Below are 26,581 nucleotides of genomic sequence, written 5' to 3'. Positions count from 1 at the left end.
CTAATCATTTGCACCCCAGTGTTATCAGAGGTTTCTCTGCAAGCGACCTTTCAAGAAGTGAGTTGGGAGGGAAAAGTGCAAGGGGAGAACATTTTGAGGTCAGAAGTGAGGACATTTGGTCCCAGTCTGTCCTTGCAGCATGGTTTATATGCAAACTGGAGAGAAAAAAAATCAGTCCTAATCACAGGTTGTGTAGATGCATGTCTGTGCTCCTCACCAACTCTAGGCCCCTCCTTGCACCTCAGGCTGCCCATCTGAGTCCCACATGGAGCCACTCAGTGCTTACCACCCACAGCCCTGTGAGTCTGGCCCAGGTCTTTGTGTTTTCACCAAATGTCCAAGTCAGCCTCTGCTCTGGGGCAGCCCAGTTTGATAACTCTCAGAGAGCCAACACAGCAGAAGAAATAAATGAGATGGTTTTTGTGGGGTGCACAGTGAGCCATCAGCTGAGGAGGACCTCACAACCAGGGGGTGAGGTTTTAGCAGCGTTGAACCATCCAAACAGCTCATCAGGTACATGTAACCACACCTTCAAAGCACAGAAACTCAAGCCTCTATGAAGGCTGACCTCCCTTCCTTGGTTTTGGGTGACCAGTGCAAAAGCTGAGGCCATCAGAAGCCGGATGGTAGCGAGGAGCAGGCCCTAAGCCTGCCAGCTGAATGCCAGGCTCCTGCCATTGGCAGATGTATGAATCCAGTCCAAGATTAAACTATTTCTTGCTAGTTGAAAACACTTGGTAAAAAGCATCTTGATATTTTATCACAAAAGAAAATAACTGCCTAGCTGTACTCCAGAGTTCCCATTTCCAGGCCTGTGGCCAGCTAATACTTCATCTTTTACTGCAGCCTGACCAGCAGTGGAACAAGCACAAAGTGAGTCCTGCTGGTTCTGGTCTGTCAGAAATCCCAGGCTGGAGCCAGCTGAGACCACGTGAGATGCTGACTGTCCTGCATGCCTTCCTTCAGCATTATTTCCTCAGATCCCACGGAGCATCTGCTCGAGAAAGCTCAGTCTGCAGGTGCAAGCTTCACAGTTTGTATCTGGCCCATGTATATGATGTCAGGAAAAACACTGCGAGAAAATAGCTCACTGGTAAAGAGAAGGCTTCCAAGGACTTTTCTCTGTTCCAGTGAAACATTTTTTTTTTTTTTAATAAGCATTTGTCTGTGCTGCTTATCACCAAAGTGTCACAAGCAAAATCTGAAAATGGCATTGATTAGAAACTGATTCTTGAAACAAATCATGTCCCTTTCTTTGGAGAGCAGTAATAAATTCTCATCACCACGTTCCTCTGACCCTGTGATATGTTAATTTGTTGGAACATGCTCACATCTCAAAAATTCTGTCAAATCACAAGTTTTAATTGCACATAATTCCTGCCAGTGTTTTGCTCTATAAATTATTTTTAATTACATTCAAGTTCACAGAAAACATTTTAACCCTTCAATTTTTGTATAAACCTATAGGATGAAAGGAAGTGTTGCTTGAGAAGAAATAGGGTAGCTTGAAATAAATAATAACTTTTGCCATAGATTTTTGCATTCCATTTCCTGCTTTGAAAAGAAATTCCTACACCTGATAGACCTTATAATTTCTTTCAGCTCTCCTAAATCATGGAGACGGATTTCAGAAAGAAGCCCAAGGCCAACAATTTAAAAAAGAAACAAAACCAAATCCTTTCTCCCACCACCCCACTTTTATTTCCCAGGTCATGGAATGAAAAACTACAGGCATCCAATTTCCACCTTTAGCACATGGTCTCACTTGAGAATTAGAAAGTGGCTTAAATTTGACTTGCAAGAGGCAAGTGGCATAGAGGGCATACAGACAGGCCCTTATTCCCTGGAGAAAGCATACATAATCAGGTGTGTTTTGCATTTTAAGCTTTAGAAACTTGAACTCAAACTGTAAGAGGGTAAAGGAAGGCCACGGGCAGGCAGCTGGTACAAGCAAGGTGCAGACCCTGAGTCTTGTACTGTGCCAGCTGGAAAAGATCCATGCTGAAAAAACACTTCACAAGTCCCCCAAGCCCTGGCTGCCAGGACATCACTGCACAGGAGAAAATACATCTCTGTGTGCACTTTGCTTGAAGTCAAACTGTCCTGTGGTTCCTTGACTGAACCATTTAAAATACCATTTAAAAATGAAATAATAATAAACTACACTAAACAAAAACAAAACAAAACAAAGAGAGAGCCCGTTTCATCATATCCCACTGAAACAAAATGCACACAGCCTGTGGCCCTTATCCATTACAGCAGATCAATCCAAACACAAAGGAATTATCTTGTCCAAGACTTGAAGGTTTAGTACCAAATGCTTATCAAGAGCACTTTGTTTCTGCAGTGGAGGTGTCTGAGCATTGATGTGCTGGCTGAGGTACATCAGTGTCAGCAGGCAGGGGTGAATGGACCCACAACTAATGCTCAGAAGCAGCTTTTTTTCCAGGAGGCTGGGGCTGAAGGATGTTGTGACCTCCCAGACTCAACCACTTCTGCTATGGTCCCTATCGCTGCCAGCTTTCCAAATGAGTGTAGAGAGAAATTACCATTTAATGAAGGAAAAAATGTGCTGGGACTCTTGTGACCCTGTTTTTTACAGCCTTTCCTCATGCAGGATAACCATTGGTTTAGCAAGGAGGTGGGATTTGCCCTACTTTGCTATTTTAGGAATAATTTTCAAGATGAATCAACAGAGGGAGCCTGGATCCCCCATTTCCTCTACAGAACTTTGCACTTCCTTCATTAAAACCCCCTTTTCCTGAAAACAGTGGCTAAACCTTGGACTAGGGTGTATTAATATATAGTACAGCCCAGTGCACAAGGCATAGGGGGGATGTAAAATGTCACACGAGGTTCCCCAGCTCTGTTTTGGCTGGGCGCCTCACAAATGCGTGCATGTGTGCTTGTGCTCATGTTTGTGACAAATGTTCTTGTCCTTCCCTCTTCTCACACAAGTGTTTATTGCCTTTGAAGGTAAGAGAATGTCTGATGGCAGAAGATAATCATGATTTTCCCTCCGCACATAATAAAAATGTATATACATGTTTAGGCATACTGCATATATGCCTACATTTTGGACTCACGGACAGGAAGGATCAGATTTTTAAAGGTAGTAGACATACAGCAGAACACTTTGAAGTCTCTTATGAAAATCCTCCTCATTTCCCATCTTTGTCTTTAAGCATCTGTGCACATCTGGGGGTTTTCAAAAGCAAATTTTAAAACCCTTTTATGCACCTATTTGCATTTCTAGGCAATTAAAACTCTAAAAATATCCCCAGTCATCACCAAGAGGCATTTATACTATGAGAATATTCAGATTCATTAACGGTTATTTAGTTTTTCTTAAGGCTTGCTTTATCTTCAAACCACATTTGGGACAGCCAGGGGATAAATTAAGTAGGATTAAATAATGCTATGACTCATCAACATGCAGGAATTGAATTCAACGTCGACTCGAATATGTCCAATGAAAAGGTGCTGCTAATTCTTGTTCCAGTGCTGTTCCTCTCATTAAGTGGAAGGTAAGGTGCTTTCTTCTTTCAGCTCTGAGTTTTCACCGAGTCATCTTCATTATTCAAAGTGCCATAGCATGAACTATAAGAATCTGGTTGTATTTTGCCTGTCAATTTTTGTCCTAAGGAAATGGGGTGAGAGAAGGGAAAAACAACAACTCTGTGAAGAATTTTAATAAAACAAATCCCCCACCAATCCATCATTTAAACATTCCTTGCTCCAGTAATCATTGTTTTCATTTGACTGGTTGTAACAATAGCTTGGAAAAACTCTGAAAAATTCTTTGAAAAATCTGTTGGGAACAGGAATAGAAATTAAGGGAACAGTATATTTTTTAAATGCAACTAGAGCACATTTCTGACTCAACTCTCCCAGGTCATTCCATTATCTGATATCTCATTTTTAAACAGAGAGACAGAAAAAAAAAAAAAAAAAGCCCTACTTACCAGGAATACGTCCACAGTCAATATAAGGAACTTGTAAATGCTCCTCTTTTTTATTTCTTGCAATTACAAATACACCAAGGAAAGATAGGAGACACCTGCAAAATAACAGTGGCATCGTATTATTAGAAACAGCTCACTGCATCTGAGATGAGAATCTTTTCCCATGTTTCTTTTTCAAGGACTTCCAAACCCGAGCTGCTCAGTTTTTAAAGAAACTTTCCTTCCTGGCAGCTGTATAAATTCATCTTGGACTCCCTGTCAGACTAGTTTTTGCCTCCTGAAGCTTTACAATCGGTTCCAAAGGCTCCACAGACAAAATTACACTTTCAGTAATGTATACCTAATCAAATGCCTGCGAGTGTGAGACCACAGCCTTTGAATCCCTGAGCAAATCTTCTCAGAACATCTAAACTAGCACTCCAGCACTTGCAATTTCATCAACAACTCAGGCTTGTTGCAGACAATCAACATCTCTGTTGTTTTTCTCGTTCGACTGCATGTCTCAGGGGCAAGCTGTAAGCCAGGAGCAATGAGAAACTGCTACGCTCGGATAAATCTTCTATCCGCTCTGTGCTGGACACACGATCGCTACTTCCTGCCTGCCAAATACCTGGGTTGAATTTGCTCATCTCCATTTTCTGCCACTTTTCCTGCAGCCAAACAGCATCGCAGGTCTGCGCACCTTCCCCTGCCTGACTGCAGAGGATGGAGATGTCTGCAGCTGACAGCCCGAGCTGTTTGACAGCTTGGTGGCAAGACAGGTCCAGCGGTTCTGGGAGGTGCTTTTAACCATCTCATGCCTGTCCTTGAGTAATGTTCACCTGTCCCCTGAATTGTTACTGTGCTGGTGGCCAGCAGATCTCTGCTCTCACAACACTTGGGGCCTTCTTCAAGCATTGGCAGCAGCTTCTTCACATGCTCTGAACCTTTCAGCAGACAGGCTGTGCCTTCCTTGGCACAGCAAGACCCTTGTAAGCGAGCAGCTCCTAGAACTGCCCGTGCCTAATGGCAGCAAAGGGCAGCTGGACACGCACGTGGAAGGTAACAGGGGAGGAGATTCCTTGCAGTTGTATCAGCACCCCCTAACACATGATCTTTGGTAGAGAGCAGTAATTTCTCCTTCCTGCAGGAGGAACACATGCTGCTGGTTTTTCATTCCATCATGGGATTAGTAGTTCATAAGTGTCTCACATTTTTACATAATTTGGATTCAAAACCAGGCCTCCAAACCCCTGAAGCACAGATATTAATCTTCCCTTTAATGTTTTTTTATCCTACTATAATGGCTATTCCATAATATTTTAATAACAAGACAGGTTTCTTCTTACTGAGAAAAGAAGGGGTTCCGCGAGGCAGTGCTGTTGCAGTGGAAGCGTTAGTGCAGATTTTAGGCCGGCACACTTACCCGAACAGAAACATGAACACGCTCAGCAAAGCTGCACTTTGGAATTCCTGATAAAATATGACCCCTGGAATGTGACAGAAACAAGAATTGCAGATCTTGACTGGATTCCAAGTGATATGAATTACAGCTGGGAGGGTCACAAGCAGTGTCATGCTCAAGTGGAGAAAAAAATCCCAAATATGGTATTAATACACGTAGCTGTGGGTTCACGTTATGTGCCCATATTCCATTATCTAGGCTTTCTCGAGATACTGCAAGGGACTGGAGAAGATTTAGTCTATCAGGCTGGAGCATGTGCTGTGTTAGTAACTGCACAGATGCAGGTATTTTTTTGCATTGTCAGCAACAGTTTTTATGCAGGTCAAACTCAAGGTCTTATTCGCAAGCAGAGTCGTACCAGTACAGCTAACAGGTTCTTCATGGATTTAGTTAAGCCACTCCAGCAGACCATGTGGACATCTTAGCTACAATTGGGAACAGGTTTTCGATAACTAGCTCTGTCCCTGATGTTTACACCGAGTTAAAGGCTCCAGCAGCCAAGTTTGCCAAATCTCTCCGGCTGAAGGGATCACTAACTCTTCTGGTCACCCCTCTAACAGGAATTAGCACCTCTGCAGTGGAGGTGACAGAACCAGATGTGTATCTGGATCTCAGCTGCCCCAGTTCACAGCCAAGTATGTTGGCTTTAAACCACTGATGAGCATAGTTTTGCTTAGAAACACCAGAGTGTGAACCAAAGCCACTGAAGCATGACTGTATCTTCAAAGGCTGCAACTGGGGATGGAGGAATCACGAGAGGAGGTATCTTCCACAAACACCCCACCAAGATTCAGCAGAGCTTGTTCTTCTAAGCCCCACGCTGGTTTAACAAACCTGGTGCAAATGCATGTGTATCCAGTCTCAAAGCTATTAAGCCATTCCTGAATAGGTACTTGATCTCTTAAGGAGGCACAAGGCCAAATTCCCCATATGGCTGCAAGAATGCAACCCCCTTTTGGCGAAAGTCTCTTCTCAGTCACAAAGTGTAGGTCTCCTCTAACACAGGTGCCGAGGCAATCTGTGCACGAAGCTAACTCCCCTTCTCATTAATGGCAGCTCTGCATGAGAAACTCCTGCACAGCAATGACAGGAAAGCCCCCAGTGTGTGTTAAAATGAGTCATAAATGTTATAACAACACAATCATTTTGGCTCGTTGCTGATACAGCATCTTAGTCGTCCTCCCTGCTCGTGTTCTTACACTCCGCACCATTTCCAAGATTTGCAGTCCCTCTTTAACAGCACCAAGTTCAGAGTTCTCACCCAGAATAAAATGTTAAATGCTTAAAAGGTCTTTGGAGTCATTTTATTTCCTTCACTTAACCTAGAATTCCACCTTCTGAAACTGAATATACACTAACTACTATGAAACACAGCTGGTTGTCATTTGAGTAGTTTGCCAGGCTGTTAAAATTACTCTACCAGTTCGGATACAGGGAGGCTGGCGTGCACATGGTAAATGCATTTGCTGGATGTCAAGATGAGGCTAAGATAAATGCAGGTAATTCTAGTAAGCCAGCAAGGCATAGCAAGCTGTACATATCAATTCTGGAAATGCTAGAATTTGATGATTTTTATTTTGCTTTGAAAGTTGTGAACTCACTCATTTTTCAGGACTTAAACACCTGTCATTTAGGAAAAACTTTTGGTGAAGACAAACACGAGTGGTTTGCTTTGAGCAGTCCTGTTCAGAGACGGTGATTCTTTGAAAACTTGGTGTGTAGAAAATTATTTTGTATAGACAGAAGGCCGGGAACCAACCTGAAACGATGGCGCTCGTGGTGAAGAGCATGAAATTAATGGGCACGACTGCTGTTGCTTCATACAGATGCATCGCTTGGTTCAAGAACCTGGAAAACAAGCGTTATTGCACCTCATGGCTGTAGGATGTTCATTGCACTTTAAGTAAAGTTAGCCAGTTTCTGTCAGTTCAATAAATGTGACCATTTCTTACCAGGACAGCAAACAGCCCTTGACAGAAGGGTGTGTGTATTGAATTTACTTTCTGGTTTTGACTGCAAAATACAAAAAAAGTAGGGCAAAGCAAGAAGGTTGGAGTGGATTCTTCTGGCTGTAGACTGCCATTGGAGAGACCTTTGAAGCACTGTTGGAAAAATCGTCCTCCACAGATAAGGGAGGAATGCTCGGGTACTGCTGCCGATGGTGTGCCTCAGCTCTTGGAAGCGGTGCTGCCTGCAAGCAGCCAGGGACAAGTCGCTCTAAATTAAACAGGTTGTGTAAGGGTATATTTCCAGTGTGGACATGTGTATGAGTCCTCGTAGGAAATGCTTCACTTAGCTGAAACCCACATTGCTGTTTCGGCTCCATCCAACTTGGCTAAAACACGTATTTGTATGTTTATCCATGCAATCACACCCCAGACACACTCTGTCCTGCCGGGAAAGTCCAGGGAGGTGGCTGCAAACCTTGGGTTGGAAACTCTTGGCCTTCCTCCTAAGAAAGGTGACACAAACCCTCACCAGAAGGGTGAGGCAAGAGTGTGCAGGACCATATGAGCCCAAACTACACACAAACCTGCAGGACTGAAACATTGGGCATGGAGCAGCCCACACAGTCTGCATCAGTGGACCAAAAAGCCAAAGCATTAACCCACTTGTAAGGAGACCAGAGCTATCAGCATTTACCCACGAGGTGATGAATCATGAGGGCGAACTCTCGGATGCACCAACAGATACTCTGTTATAAGAACAGGGAATTTCAAACCGAAAGAGAAAAATCAGGGGTCTGCAGAGTGTATTCAAAATCTATAAAAAGAACCACACTTAAATGTTTCACTGGTACAATATATGTGAACAGTAAAAATCCAAGCTTGGATCTGTTTTAGCCATTAAAGTAATTGCATGGTTATTTTAGCAACTGTTGAACAGTCTCCATGGTGCTTTAAAAATAAAGAAATCCTACATATCCACAGGATAGTCAGGATTTTGAAGTCATTGAAAACACCTCATTATTTTCTCCCATTTGCAACAAACTCGGTCACAGAGACTAAAATAGTGATACCAAGGCCCAGCACTGAATCCAGGAGGATGTAGCAGCCCAGGCTGCTGTAAGCTAACCTGACAGTCAAATAAAATAAGAGAGGAAACAAATAAAATGAAAAAAATTAGACTGACAGTACTGTCTCCATTAGAAAATGTGTCCAACAGAGTGGACAGGAAGAGACATTGACTTCAGGGAATGAAATGGGCACATTTTAATTTTGACCCAGCAAAAGAAAGAATTGGCAAGAAGGAGAGGTTAATTCAGCAGCTTCCTATTTACCGAACTTTTATTTCCTATTTTGAATGCCCTGAGCCATTCTCCCAGGGCAAAGACAAGCTGGATGTAAATCACTCCATTATCTGCTACGGCGGAGTTCCTGAGTCAGCCATGGAGAGTCACTGCACAATAACGCACGGGCTTTCTGATCCCACATGGGAATGGTGTGTTCTGCCACGGGAAAGCTGGGCTGGCTCTTCTACCGGAAAATAATCATGCAAGTAAACACTGGAGCAGTCTAGATGGGATTACTGAATGATGCTATCAGCACCTGAAGCGCAGGGACCAGCATGAAGGGAATGGACTCTCTGTTCAGCTGCAAGTCATATTTTACTGGGCTGCCACCCCCAGCAATCTGCAAAGGCAGCATAAAACAATCACTTAACAGGCCAGAGGCCAGCAGGGAAAACTCCGATGTCCCCCGCTCACCAAAAGCTAACAATTTCCTAAAAAAAATCACATACAGGATAGCAAAGAGCAACATGCAGATTTAACAGAAGACAGTGAGGGTAAACTCTCTTCCAGTCCAATAAGTAACATAAGCTAGGGAAAAGAGGTGCATAATGAGGGTAAACGTGGCCATTTGAGTATTCAACAATGAATATTTCTGAAAGTAACAAAAAAATAAAATAAATCAGGAACATAAATTTCATTTAACGAGTTCAGTACCTGTGCCAAAACAAGAACTACTCTTGGGAAAACCTTGTATAAGGTGATAATGAGAGGAGGTAGCATCTGTGTAATTAATCAATTATAAACTGAGAAATAAAGCCTAAACAAACAATATAATCAGCTGCAGGCAATTCATGCATCTGTAAAGGCTCTGTCAGGAATTTGTTACCCTTAAGTGCAATTTGTATCTGGAGTTAGTATCAGTACTGAACAGCACTGACAGATAAACGGGTACAAAGGTGAGGGGATAAGTAGAAACTCACTTACTTGACTTGGAAAACACAAGAAGTTGCCATTAAAATCAGCATGATATAAAAAACGGGATAAGTGAGCTGCATTTTCCCCTTCACAGACAGCGTTATCATGCTGGCCACAGCCTTTACAGCGATGACAGTGAGCGATGCTGAAAGGGAAAGGGAAAAATTAGCAGGGCAGGATTCACAGCAGTGACCTCAGAGCATCAGTGAGGGCGGTGCCACAGGCCTGATAGCTTAAAAGATGCTGAGGTGGAGTTTGGGCACCTAAAAACAAGTGTGTGATGTTATCAACACTTGCTGTATTGCTTCCTAAACTCAGAGTGACCTTAACTCCGCGTGTGCTGTGCTTTGCAGTTCTTTTAGCACTGCCACCCTGCATCTGTCCCAGGTTTCCCCAGACTGGCTGAGGTTAGAGCCTGATAAAACCTTGCAAGGTGGCACTGTGTATATGTGAGAGAGAAAGAGGCTGAGCTGCGGTCGAGGCAAGAACTGCATCCATTTCCCACTGCTGGGCGCACGCCCGAAATGCTGGGCTACCAGGCAGAGGACTACAACAGCCTCCACATCTCTCAGACACATTTTATTTAGCCCCAGCTGCTAATTTGGAGCCCTCACTGCATTATTCAGCAGAGGTGCTGAGAGGTCTCGTTATCCATGCTGAGCAGCGGGGACACCTAATTGCACCCTGCCTGTGACACCAGCAGCCAAAAATAGCTGCTCACCCTCAGGAGTTCTCTGCTGAGACAGGAGATGGTCAAAGCAGGTCAGAGCCAATTTTTGGGGTCACGTCACCAAGGACCTAACCCTAAGGACCTAAACCCCATAGGTTATACACAGATTCCAGGTAGAAAACAGGGGTATGCACTGCATTTCCAGGACCAGGCTCTTAAGACCATCACTGGATCTAGCCCCCCAAATAATGTGTTTTCAATCCATTTAGTCATTGTCAGTGCATCGCCACAAAAAAGTCCACTATAAAACAAAGCAGACGATGCTTTTGATATGTATGTCACCAGGGCAGAGAAGTTTTGCAGTGCACATCTTTTGGAAAAGGGGCTGACAGCTGAGCTCAGAGTTACTTTAGATTTCCTTTTGGAGAGCGCTCTTGGCTTGTCGAAGCAAAACCAAGTAGGCTGTGATTACTGCAAGGAAAACGTAACAAATTCAAAACAAACTGAAAATGGTTAAGAAGAGTCAGGGTGCAGAGATGACCTTCGAAGGGAGGTAATTCATCGTCAGGAGCACCGTCCCCCAGCTGGGATCCAGTTCCACCCTCTTCCAAAGCTGGGGGGTGTTGGATTTCGGTGTCTGATTCATCCTCCTGTCGCTGCAAAAATTCAGATTGGCAAGGAGAGCTGCGCTGTGCAAAGAGTTCAGGCCAGGGGCTGGGAGAAAAGGTGGGGGAAGAGGAGTGGATTCAGGTCTGGGGTTTTGGTTTCAAGTCTTTTTTCTTACAGCTAGTCCAAAAGTTCAGGAGGAGTTTAAGAGTTACATATAGCTGGTGATGATCCTGCGCCCCATCATGAAACTCACTGCTTTAATGACAACTTTGCACCTAGTGCTTCGCCTCCTGCACGGTAATTGAAATAGGTGGTGTGGTTTACCAAACACAGCAGTAAAAGTGAGCAGAGTAGGTCAAATCCTGGCCTGAACTGGGGCTAATGATATGATAAAAAGTCAAAAAAATACACCCAAGCCCCACCTCCACAAAAAAAAATGATATTTGCACTATGACATGGGATAGTTATTTACTTTAAAAGAATACTTAGAGGTAAAAATCAGTGGTTTGACTTGTCCAACTAAGAGGAAACACTGCTGAAAAATTCTTCCTGATGAAGGGGCAGTTTCTATCCCTTATAGTTAAAAATAAAAATAAAAATCAGAAAAAAAAAAAAAGGATAAGGATTTGTTGGTTTATGTTATTTGTTGTTGTTGTTTTGGTTTTGGTTGTTTGAAATTTGGGATGCTCTTTTAGCTAATGTTGCCCTGGAACAGGTTTCAAAACCTAGGAAATGTTTTTTCTGTCTCTGATAGAACAATCCCCCCAAAGCTAGCGTGACAAATGATGTCACTTTCCAGCTGTTAGAGCAGGAAACTCAGAAATCCCACTTTAATCTGAAATATTTCCCTCCAAACTTATGATAACTCCCAGTATATACATGAGGTAAGATAATTCTCACCAAAGGAACTTGCAGGCTTACAGTAAGCAAAATATTTTCAGGTTCTACAATCACCTCTGTACTTTCTTCAGAATGAAAGCAGCTTTAATATCCACTGAAACACAAATCCTTCTCCTTAAATAAACCTTTCTACATTTTATTTACATCTGTATGAACGCTCCACTGGGAATGTATCTATTCAGATGTTAGAAAAGGAAGAAATCCCCTTCCACAAGCTGCCACTGAGAATATTCTGCAGGGAGGCTCCCACCCTTGTCTGCCTCTCCTGCAGCCAGGCCCTCCAAGGGCAGCGAACGTGTTGGATGGTTTGGAGCCCCCTCTCAGCATCCCATGGCTTTGCTGAGCATGAAGTTAGATACGAAGCAGTGTGGCTTTGCAGGGACTACCAGGCACCAAGACAGCTGCGAGAGCTGGAGCCAGCCACAGTTCTGGATTTCCTGCTCAAGGGAATTGTCAGGATTTCAAAAGTTCCCATGAACCCGGATTTGTTTGTTTGTGTCTTTTCTAATAGAGCAGAAATAATGACACATTTTTCCTGAAGCTGCATATGCTCACCAAAACCTCAGCAGCCACCAGCTGAAGTTGTTGTTTTTGCTTGATTTCAGCCTGACCACCGAGCTGCAGTCAGTGCCTGCTGGGGCATGGCTTTGCAGCTCGGCTGCTGTTCAGCAGCCCCACGTGTCCCTTTGGCACCGGTGGCGTCAGGGCAGGCAGGCTCCACAGCAAAATAAGCACAAGAGGCTTCACAGCGTGAAAGGCCAGGTCTCCTAGACTTGGCCCAGAGAAGCCTTCCTGGTGGGTCTGCCCAAAACTGCATCAGCTGAGTGTGGAAATCCATCCTGAGATCTTCAGGCTCATCGCCCAGCAGCACGGCAGGGCTGGAAACCCTGCGAGCTCTGCCAGAGCTGCCAGGCTCCGTGCTATGAGCTGAGGGCTGGCTGGGCTCTCTCTCTTCTAAACCAAGAGCAGTTAAACAGACTGATGGCTTTTGGGGGCTCTTCAGTCCCTTCCTCATGCAGGGAGCAAGAAAATCCTTCATGGGTCCTGCAGAGCTACTGACCTGAATGTTCTCGGTGCTGGGAAATTTAATGGGTGGACTGTCCCAAAAAGGTAGATCTGAAAGAAAGTCTGAGCTTTTCAGCTGGGTAAGAAAACAGGCAGAGAGCTGGAAGAAGGTGGTTGAGAAACCTGCAAGGGTTTTTCACATTCAGTTAAATCTAAATAGTATAACTGGTAAACTTTATTGAAATTTAGTTGAATCAAAACAATTTGGACCACCTCCACTAGAAAAATGCTCTGGAGGTCTTTGCAGGCTGATACATGCTCCCACTGAGCTCAGTGAAAAGATAACCATTGTCTTCAATGGCACAGATCAAACACCTCTCACTTTAACCAAAAAAGAAAGAAAAAAAAAAAAAAAAAAAGTGGTGTCCCATCAGGGTTTCATAAAGTTTACAAGACAAAGGTGGGAGAAGATATGGGCTCAGCAAATTCTTAATATACACCTGCAAGCAGAACTTTGGAGACAGCCTCCTGACATTTTTCAAAACAGGTTCAAATTTGACTTTATTGATAACTGCCTGGTAAAATGACCTCCCTTGTTTCTCTGGGCATTGATTGTTTTCTGGTGGCACCATGAATCAGAGGGAAAACTTCAGCGACCCACTGAATTTTTGTTGTTCTTCCAGAAAGGTGGTAAAGTATAAATGTTGCATATGCAAACAGGCAGAGATACTTCAAAGAGAAGTTCCCATACAGACACGGGGTATCACTGCATATGCTTACAGTGTGCTTACAAGGTTTTAAACTGCTCTAGTTTACATAACTGATTTTCACAGCTAGGCCTGTTCTACAAAACACTTTCAAACAACCCGCTTCCCTAAGATCTAAAGTCGAAGTGTTAGGTAAAAAAGGTTCAGAGCACCCTTGCACACACCGTATTCATATAAAGAAATCTGTAAAAAGAAATAGCCCCAGCAATAAGCACAGAAACTATGTTCCATAATTGGCTTTTCTCTTCAAAAAGACCACAGCAAAATGATGTGAAATGTTTCAGTGATTCTCCTTCAGCACACTCCTTTGAAGTGGCCCTAATCTAAACTAGCTGGGGGGGACTGAACGACAAGGAATCACCAAGTAACAGACAGGAACATTAAAGTGAATAATGTGCTCTTACCCAGTAGTGCTACCATCATTAACAAAATCATGATGTGCTTCACAGCCTTTCTTTTGTAAAAATAGAGGAGAATGCAGAATGTTATAATTTCTAAAATCTGGAAATAAAAGAGAAGGAAGTTAGAGCTGTAAAACTGTGTAATAAATGCTTCATTCAAAGTCTTTGAAATGTCTCATTTTTGCACTTTGAGCTGTATTTTCTCACTGGTAGCACTGGAAGACTTTTTAAGGTGACAGTAAAGATATCCATGTTCAGTGGAAACATTTTTTACAGAACCTCTGTGTGTATAATTCCTACAGAGTAAGAAATTATAAAGCAAATTCCTCCTGCTTACCTGGAGGAACAGCAGCCCCTCCGCCTAGCTATGGCATTGCTAGCATCACTCCTTGTGACAAGCAAAATTATTTTTGCTACTTTCTTGCCCTTCTCCCCCAGCCTACTCAGGAAAATCCCCCAAAGCACTGTCTTTTTGCTCAGGCTTTCTGCCATACATCACGAGGGAGAAAGCACTTATTTCCCGTGGTGGTTCTCAAATCGCAGGCTACCTGTCAGGAGCCTACCTGGAAAAGCTCAGTGACACACTAGCAGACCACACGGCAGGACATCTGCAGCTGCTGAAGCAGTTTTACGTACGCTGTGCACGGTCCAGACTTGCTCCCTCAATAACATCTGACAGACGGCTGAATTTACTGACTCGCTGTTAACGTGTCTCACTGCATCACCACCTCGGCAGAAGCTCCCTGCTATTATCAGCTGCCCAAGTCACCACTACGCCCTTCTCTGTGCTGAAAGGCTGGGCAGATGAAATGGCTCCGGGGATCAACTCAGCTTCCAGGTCTGCATATCTCAAAAGCATGGGTATTCCCCCTCCAACCCACGGCATAAGGCAGTTGCCCAGATGCCTCTCTTTGCCTAAAGGAAGCAGGGACTGCAAGTCCAGAAAACTCCCGTGAAGCTCAGAGGGTTTTGAATGCTGGGACCTCATGGAAAAAGAGAAGTTTGTTGGTGCACATCGGGAGAAACCGAATGGGGAAAATTAGACAAAAAAAGAGAATGTCATCATTACTGAATCTGGTTATTTTCATTGTTTTACCAGGGAAACAAACCATAGAAAGTCCTCATATCTCGCCCCTTGGTTCTGTCACCAACATGCCATTCTGTGTTTTATAATGTCTCTCCACTCTTCACCCAGCACTAGAATAAAAAAGATCTGGGTGTTGCACTGCTGAAATCTCAACAGAAGCAACTGAGCGGTTCGCAGCAGCGGTTATATAATGCAACATAGCTGATTTCTCATTTTTGGAGAATGAGTGCACTAGGAAAGCAGTCATCAGCTACATTTAGCAACTCAAATTCTTTACCACACTCACACCTCCCCCAGTTTAGTAGTGTACAAAAATACGAACAGAACATAGCTATGCTTTTGATTTGCATAGCTATTCGCTTCTGATTTACCTTCACACTGATCCCTTGCTCCCAAAGGCAGCTGAGAGACAACTGCATCTCAAAACATGACAAATGCAAATTTGGATTTTATTCCAACTTCCTTAAAACAGACAAACAAACAAAAAACACAAACATTTATCACAAAATAAAAACTAAATGATTTATTTTTGTTTGTTTGCTTTTGTAAACTGTTTGGATATAAGAAAACATTTTGCTGCTGGTTAAAAAAAAAAGCATTCCTGGACTAATCATAGCTCAATAATATTTGTAATCTCCTGCTGAGTGCTGTTCTTTCCCTCCAGAGCGACTTCCCTTCCCCTCAGGCTTGCACCCAGAGGTGAAAGGCAGGACATCATGTGGTACAAAAGTCTCACACCAAGCAACTTTGCCAGCCTCTGCATCTTCATTCAACAGCACAACACTGGGTATGTTTGATTTGGGAAACGAGGTAGAAGTCATGTAAGGAACTGCAGGTTTGTGAGTTCATCTTGGCCTCCCTGTGAAAAACTGCAACAGGGCTTTGAGGGAATTCAAGAGGAGAAGTGAAGGTAGCAGATTTGCTGTTTGTGCCCCTGGCAAACACATCTCAGGGCCAGAGGGGAATATCATGTTACCCAGCTGCAGCTACAACAGCCTTCAGATTGCTTCAGTTGCTATTTTGACAGTGAACAATTGCTAACAGAATGGGAGAAAGCTGTGCTAAATAAATATCCCCCACATGGAAAGGAACCCATACTAACCCATACTAAGAAAGAAGCTGCAGAGATGTCCTATGTGTCCTTTTCCATGATGGGCATGTGGGGTGGTGCTCTGGGGACAGGGACCCTGCAAGACCTGCTCCCCTGGTGCTGGTGCAAACCTGAATGTCCACCACCTCCCCCAGCCCAAATCTTCGACAGATAAAGCTCAGGGATCATCGCTAGCCCAAACTGCTCCCTAACACCAGCTGTGGCACTCAGCACCCTCTTCCCCAGCCCCCAGAGTGGCAGGTAGTGCTGAGCACCACCAGTCACAGCTGAAGCAGGTTGCCACTGCTAGCTGCATCCATGTTGGTCCTCACCCTGTCATCAGCTCGTCTCTTGCCAATGCTAGCAAACCCACCAAGAAAACTCCGCTCTTGCACTCTGAGCATAAAATTCAAACAATTTTTTCTCACCTCACGCTGCCCAGAAGCCAAATTTCTCCTCCCACCAACAGGTCACCTTGAATCAGCAGACAAGGGAGGGGACATTGCACTGAAGTGGAGTGTATGGCTCCTGTCAGGACCTCCCGGGGTGTACTGGCTGTTACCTGTGATTGTGTCTTGGGAATTACCCGAAATGGTGTTAGGTCTCATAGCTGATAGCTGTGGTTGTGTTAAATATAGAGACCAGGAAGGGGAAGCGTGTAGATTGTATCAGCTTCATACATTCTGCTCAGAGGAACTGAAGGAACTTGACCTGTTTACAATCATTTTTACCATTATAACTAATCTGTACCGAAGTCTCCTCAAGCCCACATCATCAACATTTTTAGAATTGTGATGTTTTCCATGTTTCTAAGCATTACCAGAAGGCACCAGAACAAATACCACATTGTCTGCCTCGACAGTTTTTCTGGGACATATAGCAATACAGGGACCAATGAACCAGGAGGGTCTTCTAGGCGCTTTGAAGGAAAAGCAGAAATGCTTTGAACCTGATTTTACAGAGATTAAATATTAACAGCCCAGTGTTCGCTACACTACTGTTTAGGGAAGCCTAAGAGCTACATCCATAATTGATGTCTTCTGTAGTGACTCAAAGTGCACATAAACAAACAAAAAAAAAAAAGCAAAAAAAAAAGCAAGCTAGGACAGTGATTCTTGCTCAGACATGAGTATGCTACTGCAAAGCCTCAGAAGGTGACTCAAAGTTGTCTCATGTGGGAACTACAGGCTATTTCTGCAGAACTCCTCTGATGCCAGTGGAGTGCCACATGGGGATGGTTTATCACCCACACAGAACATTTTGTACCACTGGGGCTTTGTATTTCTCAGCAGACCACACTTCAGGGCTACTTTTAGAAAGACTGTTGGACTGCATTATAGTGCTGTGCTGTCTCCTTTCTATATATATTTATACTGGAAACTCTGCAACTTCTGCTGTGCTTTTTTATATGTCGGCAGTCAACCTGTGCTGGAAATTTTACAAACAAATATGAAAGTTGTTCTCTGTCCAAAAAAGCGTGTTTACAGCAGGGTTTGCTTGAACTTCCAGCAGCATCTCAGGCTAATCAGGCTGGTATCTTAGGGTCTCTTGTGGAGCCTTTCACTCCTCCCTTTTCTTTTGACACAAGAAGCTCAAAGCAGATGAATCCAGGGAGCAGAAGGAACAAATCAAGCTTGATTTGTTGTTGAGACAACAAGACTTGCTGTATAGTTGCTCCATTCTTCCCTGTAATCCATGCTGTAGAATTGGATGCTGGTTAAGGCAGGCAAAGGAGAGACGAGGGGAAAGAAAGTCCAAGGGTTACTCATCACCTCCTTATAATTTCTCCTAAGAAGAAGACAGGACAGTCTTCCCAGGCATTCAACTGTGTTCTTCCTGAAACAAAGTCAAAATGTCCTCAGATAGGGAAAAGCTTTTTCAGCTACCTGTTAGCTTTACGAAAATGTGAACACCAGACAGCACAGAAATTTCTGGTGTAGTGGGTGTGGATGAAGAGTTGTCTCCCTCCACCATCTCTACGCAGAAGCATGAAGCAGGAGTTTAAAGTCTAAATGACGGGCTGTTTTGGTACCTACAGGTGGAAGTGGATGGTAGAAGGGTATATTTAGTAGGAAAAAGATAGGGTCCTCCAGCAAGCAGCAACTGAGCCTCCTGTTGCGAACCACCTCCTAAAAGAGTCCCTCTCCCTCTGCTAGCTCCATGGATTTTTCTGAAGCTCTTGCTGAGGCTGAAGATAACCTTACTGAGCACCCCAAAACTTCTGGGCATTGCCTGATTGAAAGTGCGTGCTATGATCTGGGGAGCATGACCATCAATTCTTTCATTGAGCTGGATCGCCAAATTACAGGAGCTTTAAAAATACACAAAAATAGAGCAAGAGGATCAACTTTTGTTTTGTGTTAGCATGTACTTTCTGCTTAATCAGTAGTCTCATGGATAGCTAAGATGCACTGAAAGCCTGCAGGCTGGCTAAAAGATTAAGATCCTTAATCTGTCTACTCAGTGGCTTTCTAACTCAGCTTCCTACTGAGAAAAACCTGTGTGCTAATAATCTAACCCACGTGAGGCAATGTATTGGGAAAAAAGTAACCACTTCTGAAACTCCCATATTGCATCTTCTGCATTCAGCTGGAGGAACAAATTTTCAGCATTCCAGAGGGGAAGAGAGGGAGAAATTCCTCCTACTCACTCTTGTCTTGCTCCTGATGTTAATTAGATACATCAAAGAAGATTAATGGAATTTGAAGTTTGTATATGGATACTTTAATCAAAATGGTATTTTTGTGTTTAAATTCAAACTCAGGTTCAGATTAACCTGAGTGGCAGTGAAGCAGTCCATCTCTCCACATTTCAGCTCCGTACAAAACTCCTTTTGGGCAGCCTCAGCAATGTGGGGATAAAACAGAGTGATATGATAGAATAAAGCAGGATCAAGAGGATACATAACCTAATTTTCAAACGCAGAATTTCATCAAATTCCAGGAAAGCACTGTAACTAATGTGTATATGCAGCCAGTGTGGCATGAACACACACATAGGAAATATAAGCAGTGCCAATATTTAGGTTTTCCCTCAAGCCCACTAAAAAAAATAAAATCTTTCTTTCTCATCAGTTCTGCACAACTGTGACTTTCCCCTGGCTCCAAAGACATCTTTTGGTTCATCAGCTTGGCAACTAGGACGATGACCCAAAGACTTGCTCTCTCTCCTATGATAACCACACAGGGAACAATGTGTGTATCTTCAGCAGCAGTTTTTCTGCCACTAATTCTTAATGCTGCAAAAAAATCACAGTTCTTCTTGTTTAAGAAGTGTGAACCAAATACTCACCACATATACCAAGAAAGGCCAGCTTACTAAGTTATTCTGTACTCGTCTTGCTGTGAGCTCTTGGGGTACATTTGGAGCGAATGTCACCAACAAGTACGTCCCTGCTACTGCCAGCGTTCCTCCTTTAAAGAAAAAGGAACATTATGTTGGTAATACACATAATCATGGTCATCTCTCTCAAGATCACTTGGAAATAGCTTCCAGAAGAAAATTGGAGTCCATTTAATCAGATCTGAGCTTAGGTATTTGGACTGCCTGGCATTTGTAGGTCCTATCTATTATAATTTTTAATAAAGACCCAACATATCTGGTATAGTTTTTATTAAAGACCCTAAGGATTCTGGAAATATGAAAAAAGCTGTCAGTAAAGCCTCATGGATTAGGGTTCCAATGCAGCAACACATTTTCCAATATGCTCAATTCTAATACCAAGTGCATGACAAAAGAAAATCTATCCTTTGTATTTCTCACGGACACAAGGCCGGTCACATAAACTTCTCCTAAACTGAAAGGACAAGTTGCTTACCGAGGCAGACAGCTAGATCATTAACCAACAAAATATTCACTGCTCTCCTGAAGTCACTGTGGTCACAGAGGTCTGCACCAGCTACAGACCTGCCCTGGAAACATGAAGTGCAACAGATATGTTCCAGTCCAATGCTTATGTGAAACTGTCACGAAGCCAACATCTTGGCCACTCCCTGATGCAGTTGCAGACCTATGAACTGATTTATAAAAAGCTGATCTGCAAAAAAACTGTTCAGCCATTGGGTTGCTGGGGCCCCTTTTCAAGGTCGAACTTACATTATTGTGCTTTTAATAAAAATCTGGAAGTTCTGCTTTGTGGACAGCCAGCTGACAAACACAGATGTTCATTGAGGTATCTAGATAGAAGTGAGCTGATCCTGAGCTCATAAGCTGTATTGGATTAAGGAAGATATTAGATAATCAATTTTTTTTTCAACTAATCTTTAAAATTCTTGGCAAACCTATAGATTGGTATGGAATACAATGCTCAGGAATACAAAACAAAGCACATCCGGAGGACTTTGCTGGCACTGCTATTGCACACAGTTTCTTTGGAAAAGCAGAACTGTTCTATATTTATGTGCTTGCAAAAACATCACCATATTTCCCATCATACAGCTCATTCCTATGGAATGTAGCAACATTGTTAAATCCTTCTTGCAAAGTCTAACTCACAGAAATAAAATAAATCAGTGCTGAACGCTACTTAAAGAAACACACAATGTATAAGGCCATAAGGGAAACATGATCAGGTTGGGGGGGGAGGTATTTTGAATGTAGCAGCTGAGTTGGCAAACCTGGATCCCAAACCTAAATAAATATTATAGAGTATTCTTGGAACAATACTGAACAAATCTCTCCAAAACATTCATGAGAACAGCTGGGATGTCCTTGTTATAGTATGGACAAACAAGCCTAGATGCTAGGAACCCCACAGTAACACCAGCTGCCCCATGACCACATCAGGTGCATTGTCCCTGTCGAGATGGCTTGGTGTAAGACCTTGAAATCTGCTTGTCTCTCGCTATTACAAGCAGGGCAGTTTTGATATGCAAAAAAATCTTGGACACGCACAAAAAGTTGACATGCTTTTGCAATGAAGACCATGTTTCCCAACAAAACTCTTGACAACATGATTATTTGCTCTTTGAAGTGATAAAATTAATACCAAAAGGGAAGTTGTCACTTTTAATTGGGCTTGAATTTTTGTGCAATGTCTATGCAGTAAGAAAAAAAAATCTTGTATTTGAATGAATAACTCAATAGTATCATTGCTTTTATTAGAATTGTGTCGTACTCATAAAGATAATACTAAATACAACCTCAGAGGCAAAAGCAGACAATGAAAATAAATTTGAGCAAAAGGACACATAAGGAATGAATTATGGTTATAGGAGCAGAGGATTTGGGAGTGCAGTCTTTTTCACATGCATTGAAGATTCTCCCTCTTTTTGTCACCTCTTCCCAAATTTGTAAGTATCTGCCTCGAAACACTTGCTTGGTGAAGTGGGAGTGTGAAGGTGGGGGGCTGCGTGAGAGTTACAGCTTGCTAAGCATATGGCAACACACATGTCCATATTAGCAAACGCTTTACTTACCCAATATATCAGCAGCCCTCACGGTCTGCTTTAGGAATAAGACAGAAATAACTGCGGTACCTAGAAGAGAATTATAAAGACTTTTTTTTTTTTCTTTCTTTTTTTTTTTTTTTTAATATATGATAGAATATATCAAGTGCTATAGCAAAAACTGCCCTGGGCCAAGTATAAATATATCTTGAGGCTGTTGTTGTTGCACCATACCATGATATAAACAGACAAGAGTCCATTCCAGCAACCAACCAACACTCCGTTTTTGTAAGATTTTAAACACATCCAGCAGGCTTTTAGATGGTTGCAGGGATGCAATACCCTCCCCATCTCCCACACAGGCACTGCATAAACTGCCCTCATTCAGTCATACTGGGAAGTGTCAGGAAACAGGCACTGAGTGGCCCTACTGCTCCTCTCCCTCTTTTATCATCAGCTTACTGCATGGACTTGCTTAAAACAATTTTCACCACAGAGAAGCAGAATTTCTGCTTCTCTTGACTTCAGTGGATTAGAGGCTTACAAGTGAAGTAGCAGCAGTACAACTGAGAGGAAGAAAGCCACTGCAAAAACTTCATATTTGTAATGAACTAAGAGACTGGTCTTGATGTCTGCAAACAAGCAGGTGGGGGAGCTAGCACATATGCCCTACAGGAGTGCTGCTCATGGTCTTCTAGAGTGACTTCTAATGAAGAGGGGGAAAAATGGAAGTGGGCCCTGGAAATGACCTTTAGGGTCCTGGCATCCCTTTCCATTGCCCAGGTCCCACATCTCCCTGGTGCCTGCTCCCGGCCCTGTCTCTTCTTGGTGGGTGGGTGAGCAGCAGCACAGTGATCACGACAGGGTTTCTGGTAAGCAGCTCAGTGTGGATACATGCTAGAGAAAGAAGAAGGGGTTTGGACTTAAGATGGGTGAGACTGTCAGCCACCTGCGAGAGGTGGCTCTCTTCCAGCAGGCAACGTTAGAGCATCTACCTCTAAGGACAGACAACAGAGGCTGAAGAGTTCCTGTCCAGAAGAGATGAGGAAAGGCCTTTGGGAGAGGTGTGTTAGTAATATCAGATTCATTTAGAAACCTCTCAGAGAATGACTGTGCTCAGGAGGGACTCTGAAAGGGTACATTGAACCTAAATCATGGGAAGCTGTTACAGGAGCTCCGTTCCTGCCTACAGCATGAAATTACTGGTTTATTCTTGAAATAAGAGATTTTTTCTTCACCATCTCCACTTCATTACCTCTGTTGTTCTGATGCAAAAATTAATCTGTTGTTAGCTACTAGATGTACTCTAGATATATAAAAAGAGGTTCAGAACAAGAGGTAAACAGAACTGGAATTCAACATCATGTTGGTAGAAAATCAGATAAAGTGTAAGTCATAAATTTAAACTGCATGAAGAGTGATGGAGACCTAAGTAAATGAGTAAGAGTGATACAAGAATCTCTATCTGAGAGCACCTCACTGAAAGTAAGCTACCTGACATGGTTTCCTTTATTCGGTGTTTCAGTGGTAACTTTCCTGGAGAAAAGACACTGGTTTCCAGGCAACACTGGCAATGCCAGAGCTACCTAGGTTCAGAAAAGAAAGAGGATAAAAGCCAGGAAAGAAGCAGCAGCAACCCAAGTTAGTGCAGAAATTAATTACTGCTCTGTCTCCTTGCTGTCAGAGCTCTCCCGAACCACATCTCAGACCACCCCTGCAGGCAGCCACTGCAACAGCAAAGACCTGTTGCTTAATGACCTGAGTGATTTCTTTTTTTTTTTTTTCCCCTTCTTTTTTTTTTTTCTTTTTTGTTGACTGCCCCATTGTCTGGGCTCTCAGTGCGTTCAGTGGAGATCTACTAAATGCAATTTAAAGCTCAGTTCCAGTACTGGCATCCAATTCGGGGTGAGATGAGTTATGCCCCAAATTCCACTGCCTGCTTCTCTGGAGATGGCAGCCTGGGGAGATCACAAGCTCTCAGGCTGGCAGTGGGCACAGGCAGGCACTGGAACACATCCAGATAATGAAACTTGTCACTCAGTCTGTCATCCGCTTTAATAATGCATTCAGATGCTGCAAGCTCTTTCTCCAGAGATAGCTGGTAATGCACAAGAGATCATGAGCTTAACAGAATATATGCATAATTAATGCACTTTACGATGTGTGGTATGTAGAGGAACCTAAAAAAAGAAGAGGTTTTGAGGACATACATTAGGCCATCTGGGATGGGAGGAATTGGCAAAACCTGCAGTAGGAGGGGAGGTGCAACTGGGAGAGGAGGAGAGCAAAACCCAGGGTAGCGACTGAACTAAAAAGGCAACTGTCCCTGTGGGTAAGCCACCAAAGCTTCATATGCATCCAAGTCAAGCAGAAAAGCAAAGTGGTATATCCAAGCAAAGAAGCAGAGAACGGTTATGCAGAGTGGCTGAGTTGCTGGAGGACATGCATGAGTCTGATCAGCATCTGGCAAGTTCTGGCTACTACATTCAGGACTGAATTCCAAGCAAGCAACATGAGCACAGCCAAAATAGCACTTTGTTATTATACACTGCCTAACGCATTATTTAAATTTTATTTTTATTTTGTCGTTTTATGGGTTTTAAGCTCTGTGAGTGTGACTTTTAAACAACCTTTTATGTTCTCCAGTTGGCAGTGTGGGTTGGAGCCAGGTTAGATCAAACAAACCGAGGGCAGATTGTTCCAGCACAGGCAGCGACTCGCTAGAAACAATGGGCTAGAGGAGAAGGGGTGTGAAAGGAACCCGTGAGCCCCAGGAGCTTGGGGAGAAATGTACAGGCCTCACAGCTGCTCTGCCCCTCTTCTTGAATTCCTCTGGGCTCCATTTCACAGTCTCAGGTACATTGTGCTGCTTAAGACATCAGCTTCTCAAGCCAATATGTTGGTTGACAAACACATTGATTGTCCTGACTGTCTCCTCTGTGCCTGGTGGCCTCCAAGCTGCCCCGATGTGCCTGAATCCTTGGCAGAAGAGTGAGTGGGCAGCCAGAGGCCACAGCTAAGCCCACCAGATCTACAAGTTAACACCTTTCCTACTACCCAGACCCCATCTTCCCTTTCCTGTGCCAGGGTTCTCTTGTTCCCCCTCTGTCACAGGAGCTGTGGGCATCCTTTTCCCCTTTATACTGATGCGGGAAGTAAATCACTGTACATTATGTTCAACCGTATGAATGAATAGACCAAGGAAGTTGGGCAACTGCTGTGCTGAAAAGTATTAATATGTCTTTGCAACTCTTCATTTGTTTGCCTGCTTTTCTTTAAAAAAAAAACAAGGCTATAGACAGTCACAGAGAACGAGATCCATGTCAGTGAGGAATAGGCTCTGATTTTTTTTAATTGGTCATCAATTGAATTCAACAATGCAGAAAGGCAAACAAAAAAAAACTGTGTCAGAGCATAAGCTGGCAACAGCTTGGCAACACAACAAGCAATTTATCATTGTTCTACACTCTCATTGTTTTTGAATGGCTGGTTTTAGCAATACTACACATGTACAACACTAAGCCTAAAGGATCAGCCTGTAAGTCGTTGAAGCAAAGACTGCGTCCTTCTTTGTCTGAGGCCATTTGTATGCTTTCAGCTGAATCAGAATATTTTTAGCCTATTAACTAATTATTGAGGCAAAATTTTCAAAACCAGGCACAGATTTTAGTCCTGCTGAAAGCAGTGGCAGCTAGCCTGCTAGACCAAGAGAAGGGCAGAAAAATCTGGGAGGTGTTCTGTTAAGGACTGAACATTACAGATTCAGGCCTGGGCAAAGAAGGACCATACAAATGAAAATACATCCTAATGAAGTCTTTAAGTTATTTTCTTGGTTTGATTGCATTGTGTTTACATCAATATCCACAAATCGAGAAGTAAATAGGTTGCTAAAATATCTGTATCTTTATAGTTTAACCTTTCTGAAGGCTCATGAAGCTCTTCAATTTGGAAATATGGAATTAATATTTCAAATGAAAAATAAATTAAAAAAAATTATCATGATAAAAACTATTGGGTAGAAAATGGGAAAAAAATGGGTTTGTTCAGGAGCTTAATCATTATATTGAAACAACCTTGCCTTTTCACACATCTGCATAAAATGGTCTGTTTTGTATTCATTGTCTGTAACTACAGCACGTGAATTTCAATTTAATTTAAAAAAAAAAAAAAAAAAGAAAAGTATAGGAAACATCCATTTTCTGCATGATATGCAATTAAATGCCTTAAGGGAGAGGTGTAATGGTGCTACACATAAATTAGTCAGATGCTGATTCTCCTAGGAGAGTGATAGCGTGAGATTATCTCCATATGCAGGTTTTCTCCAGCAGAAACATAAATAAAGAATAGCATGATATGTGGGTTCTGCCAGTAGCAGACACTGAAGGGTGAGAATCCAGCTCACAAAACAACTCCTCTGCCTCCTAGACATGAAATCTGTGCTTAGGCTTTTTTTCTTGTTTGTTTGTTTGCTTGTTTTAAGAAAAGAATAATATACAAGAATAGAAGTTAAAGACAGAAAATACATACTGATCCTTAGAGTGTATTTTTTGCATTTTCTCCAGTCCAAAAAAGTGTTTATTACTTATTTTTTCCACCTGAAACTATTTCACAAATATTTCATAATTATATACATATAGTATGTATATATATATATGAAATATTTATATAATATTTCATTATTAAATTGTTTTCCTGGTACTGAACCCATTTATGAATCTCATCTTTTCACCTTTGTTTCATAACTGTCCATAACTTTAAATGCTAGCATATTTGTAATGTTCATTTTTTTTCCATTTCAAGTCTTAGATTAGCTTTGTGTACTAGTTTAAATAGATTAGTACTGTCCTTATAAATACACAGACTACCTATGCTGCTTCTGTCTTGTCAATAGCCACACAAAATGAATATTAGCCTCTAATATTCATTTGTTTAAGCTTGACTGATTGGTAGCAAAGCTAAAATCACATCAATTTGTTAAAGGCTCTCAAAACCATCCATTTTGCAGAACTCTTTTCTACTCATTTCACTAACAGTCTGCATAAAATACCA

General features: G+C 42.7%; 1 protein-coding gene across 2 annotated transcripts in view; it reads right to left on the bottom strand.

Annotated features, from left to right (window-relative positions):
* The window catches only part of NIPAL2 (NIPA like domain containing 2), a 67,272-nt gene that overhangs the window by 17,932 nt on the left and 22,759 nt on the right, over window positions 1–26,581 (bottom strand). The window contains exons 4-11 of one of the 2 annotated variants that reach the window (XM_005027003.6): window positions 21,563–21,622; window positions 19,437–19,558; window positions 13,972–14,068; window positions 9,626–9,761; window positions 7,169–7,257; window positions 5,371–5,434; window positions 3,966–4,060; window positions 1,342–3,640 (exon numbers count right to left, since the gene is read on the bottom strand). In XM_005027003.6, the coding sequence (XP_005027060.1) occupies window positions 3,546–3,640; window positions 3,966–4,060; window positions 5,371–5,434; window positions 7,169–7,257; window positions 9,626–9,761; window positions 13,972–14,068; window positions 19,437–19,558; window positions 21,563–21,622 (758 nt within the window). In that variant the 3' untranslated portion in view covers window positions 1,342–3,545. Of the gene's footprint in view, window positions 1–1,341; window positions 3,641–3,965; window positions 4,061–5,370; window positions 5,435–7,168; window positions 7,258–9,625; window positions 9,762–13,971; window positions 14,069–19,436; window positions 19,559–21,562; window positions 21,623–26,581 lie in introns of those variants that run through there. The other variant, XR_011807405.1, reaches the window with a different exon arrangement.

This window comes from Anas platyrhynchos, chromosome 2 (assembly GCF_047663525.1).
Source record: "Anas platyrhynchos isolate ZD024472 breed Pekin duck chromosome 2, IASCAAS_PekinDuck_T2T, whole genome shotgun sequence".
Lineage (NCBI taxonomy): Eukaryota > Metazoa > Chordata > Aves > Anseriformes > Anatidae > Anas > Anas platyrhynchos.
This window is presented reverse-complemented; position numbering and strand designations above follow the sequence as displayed.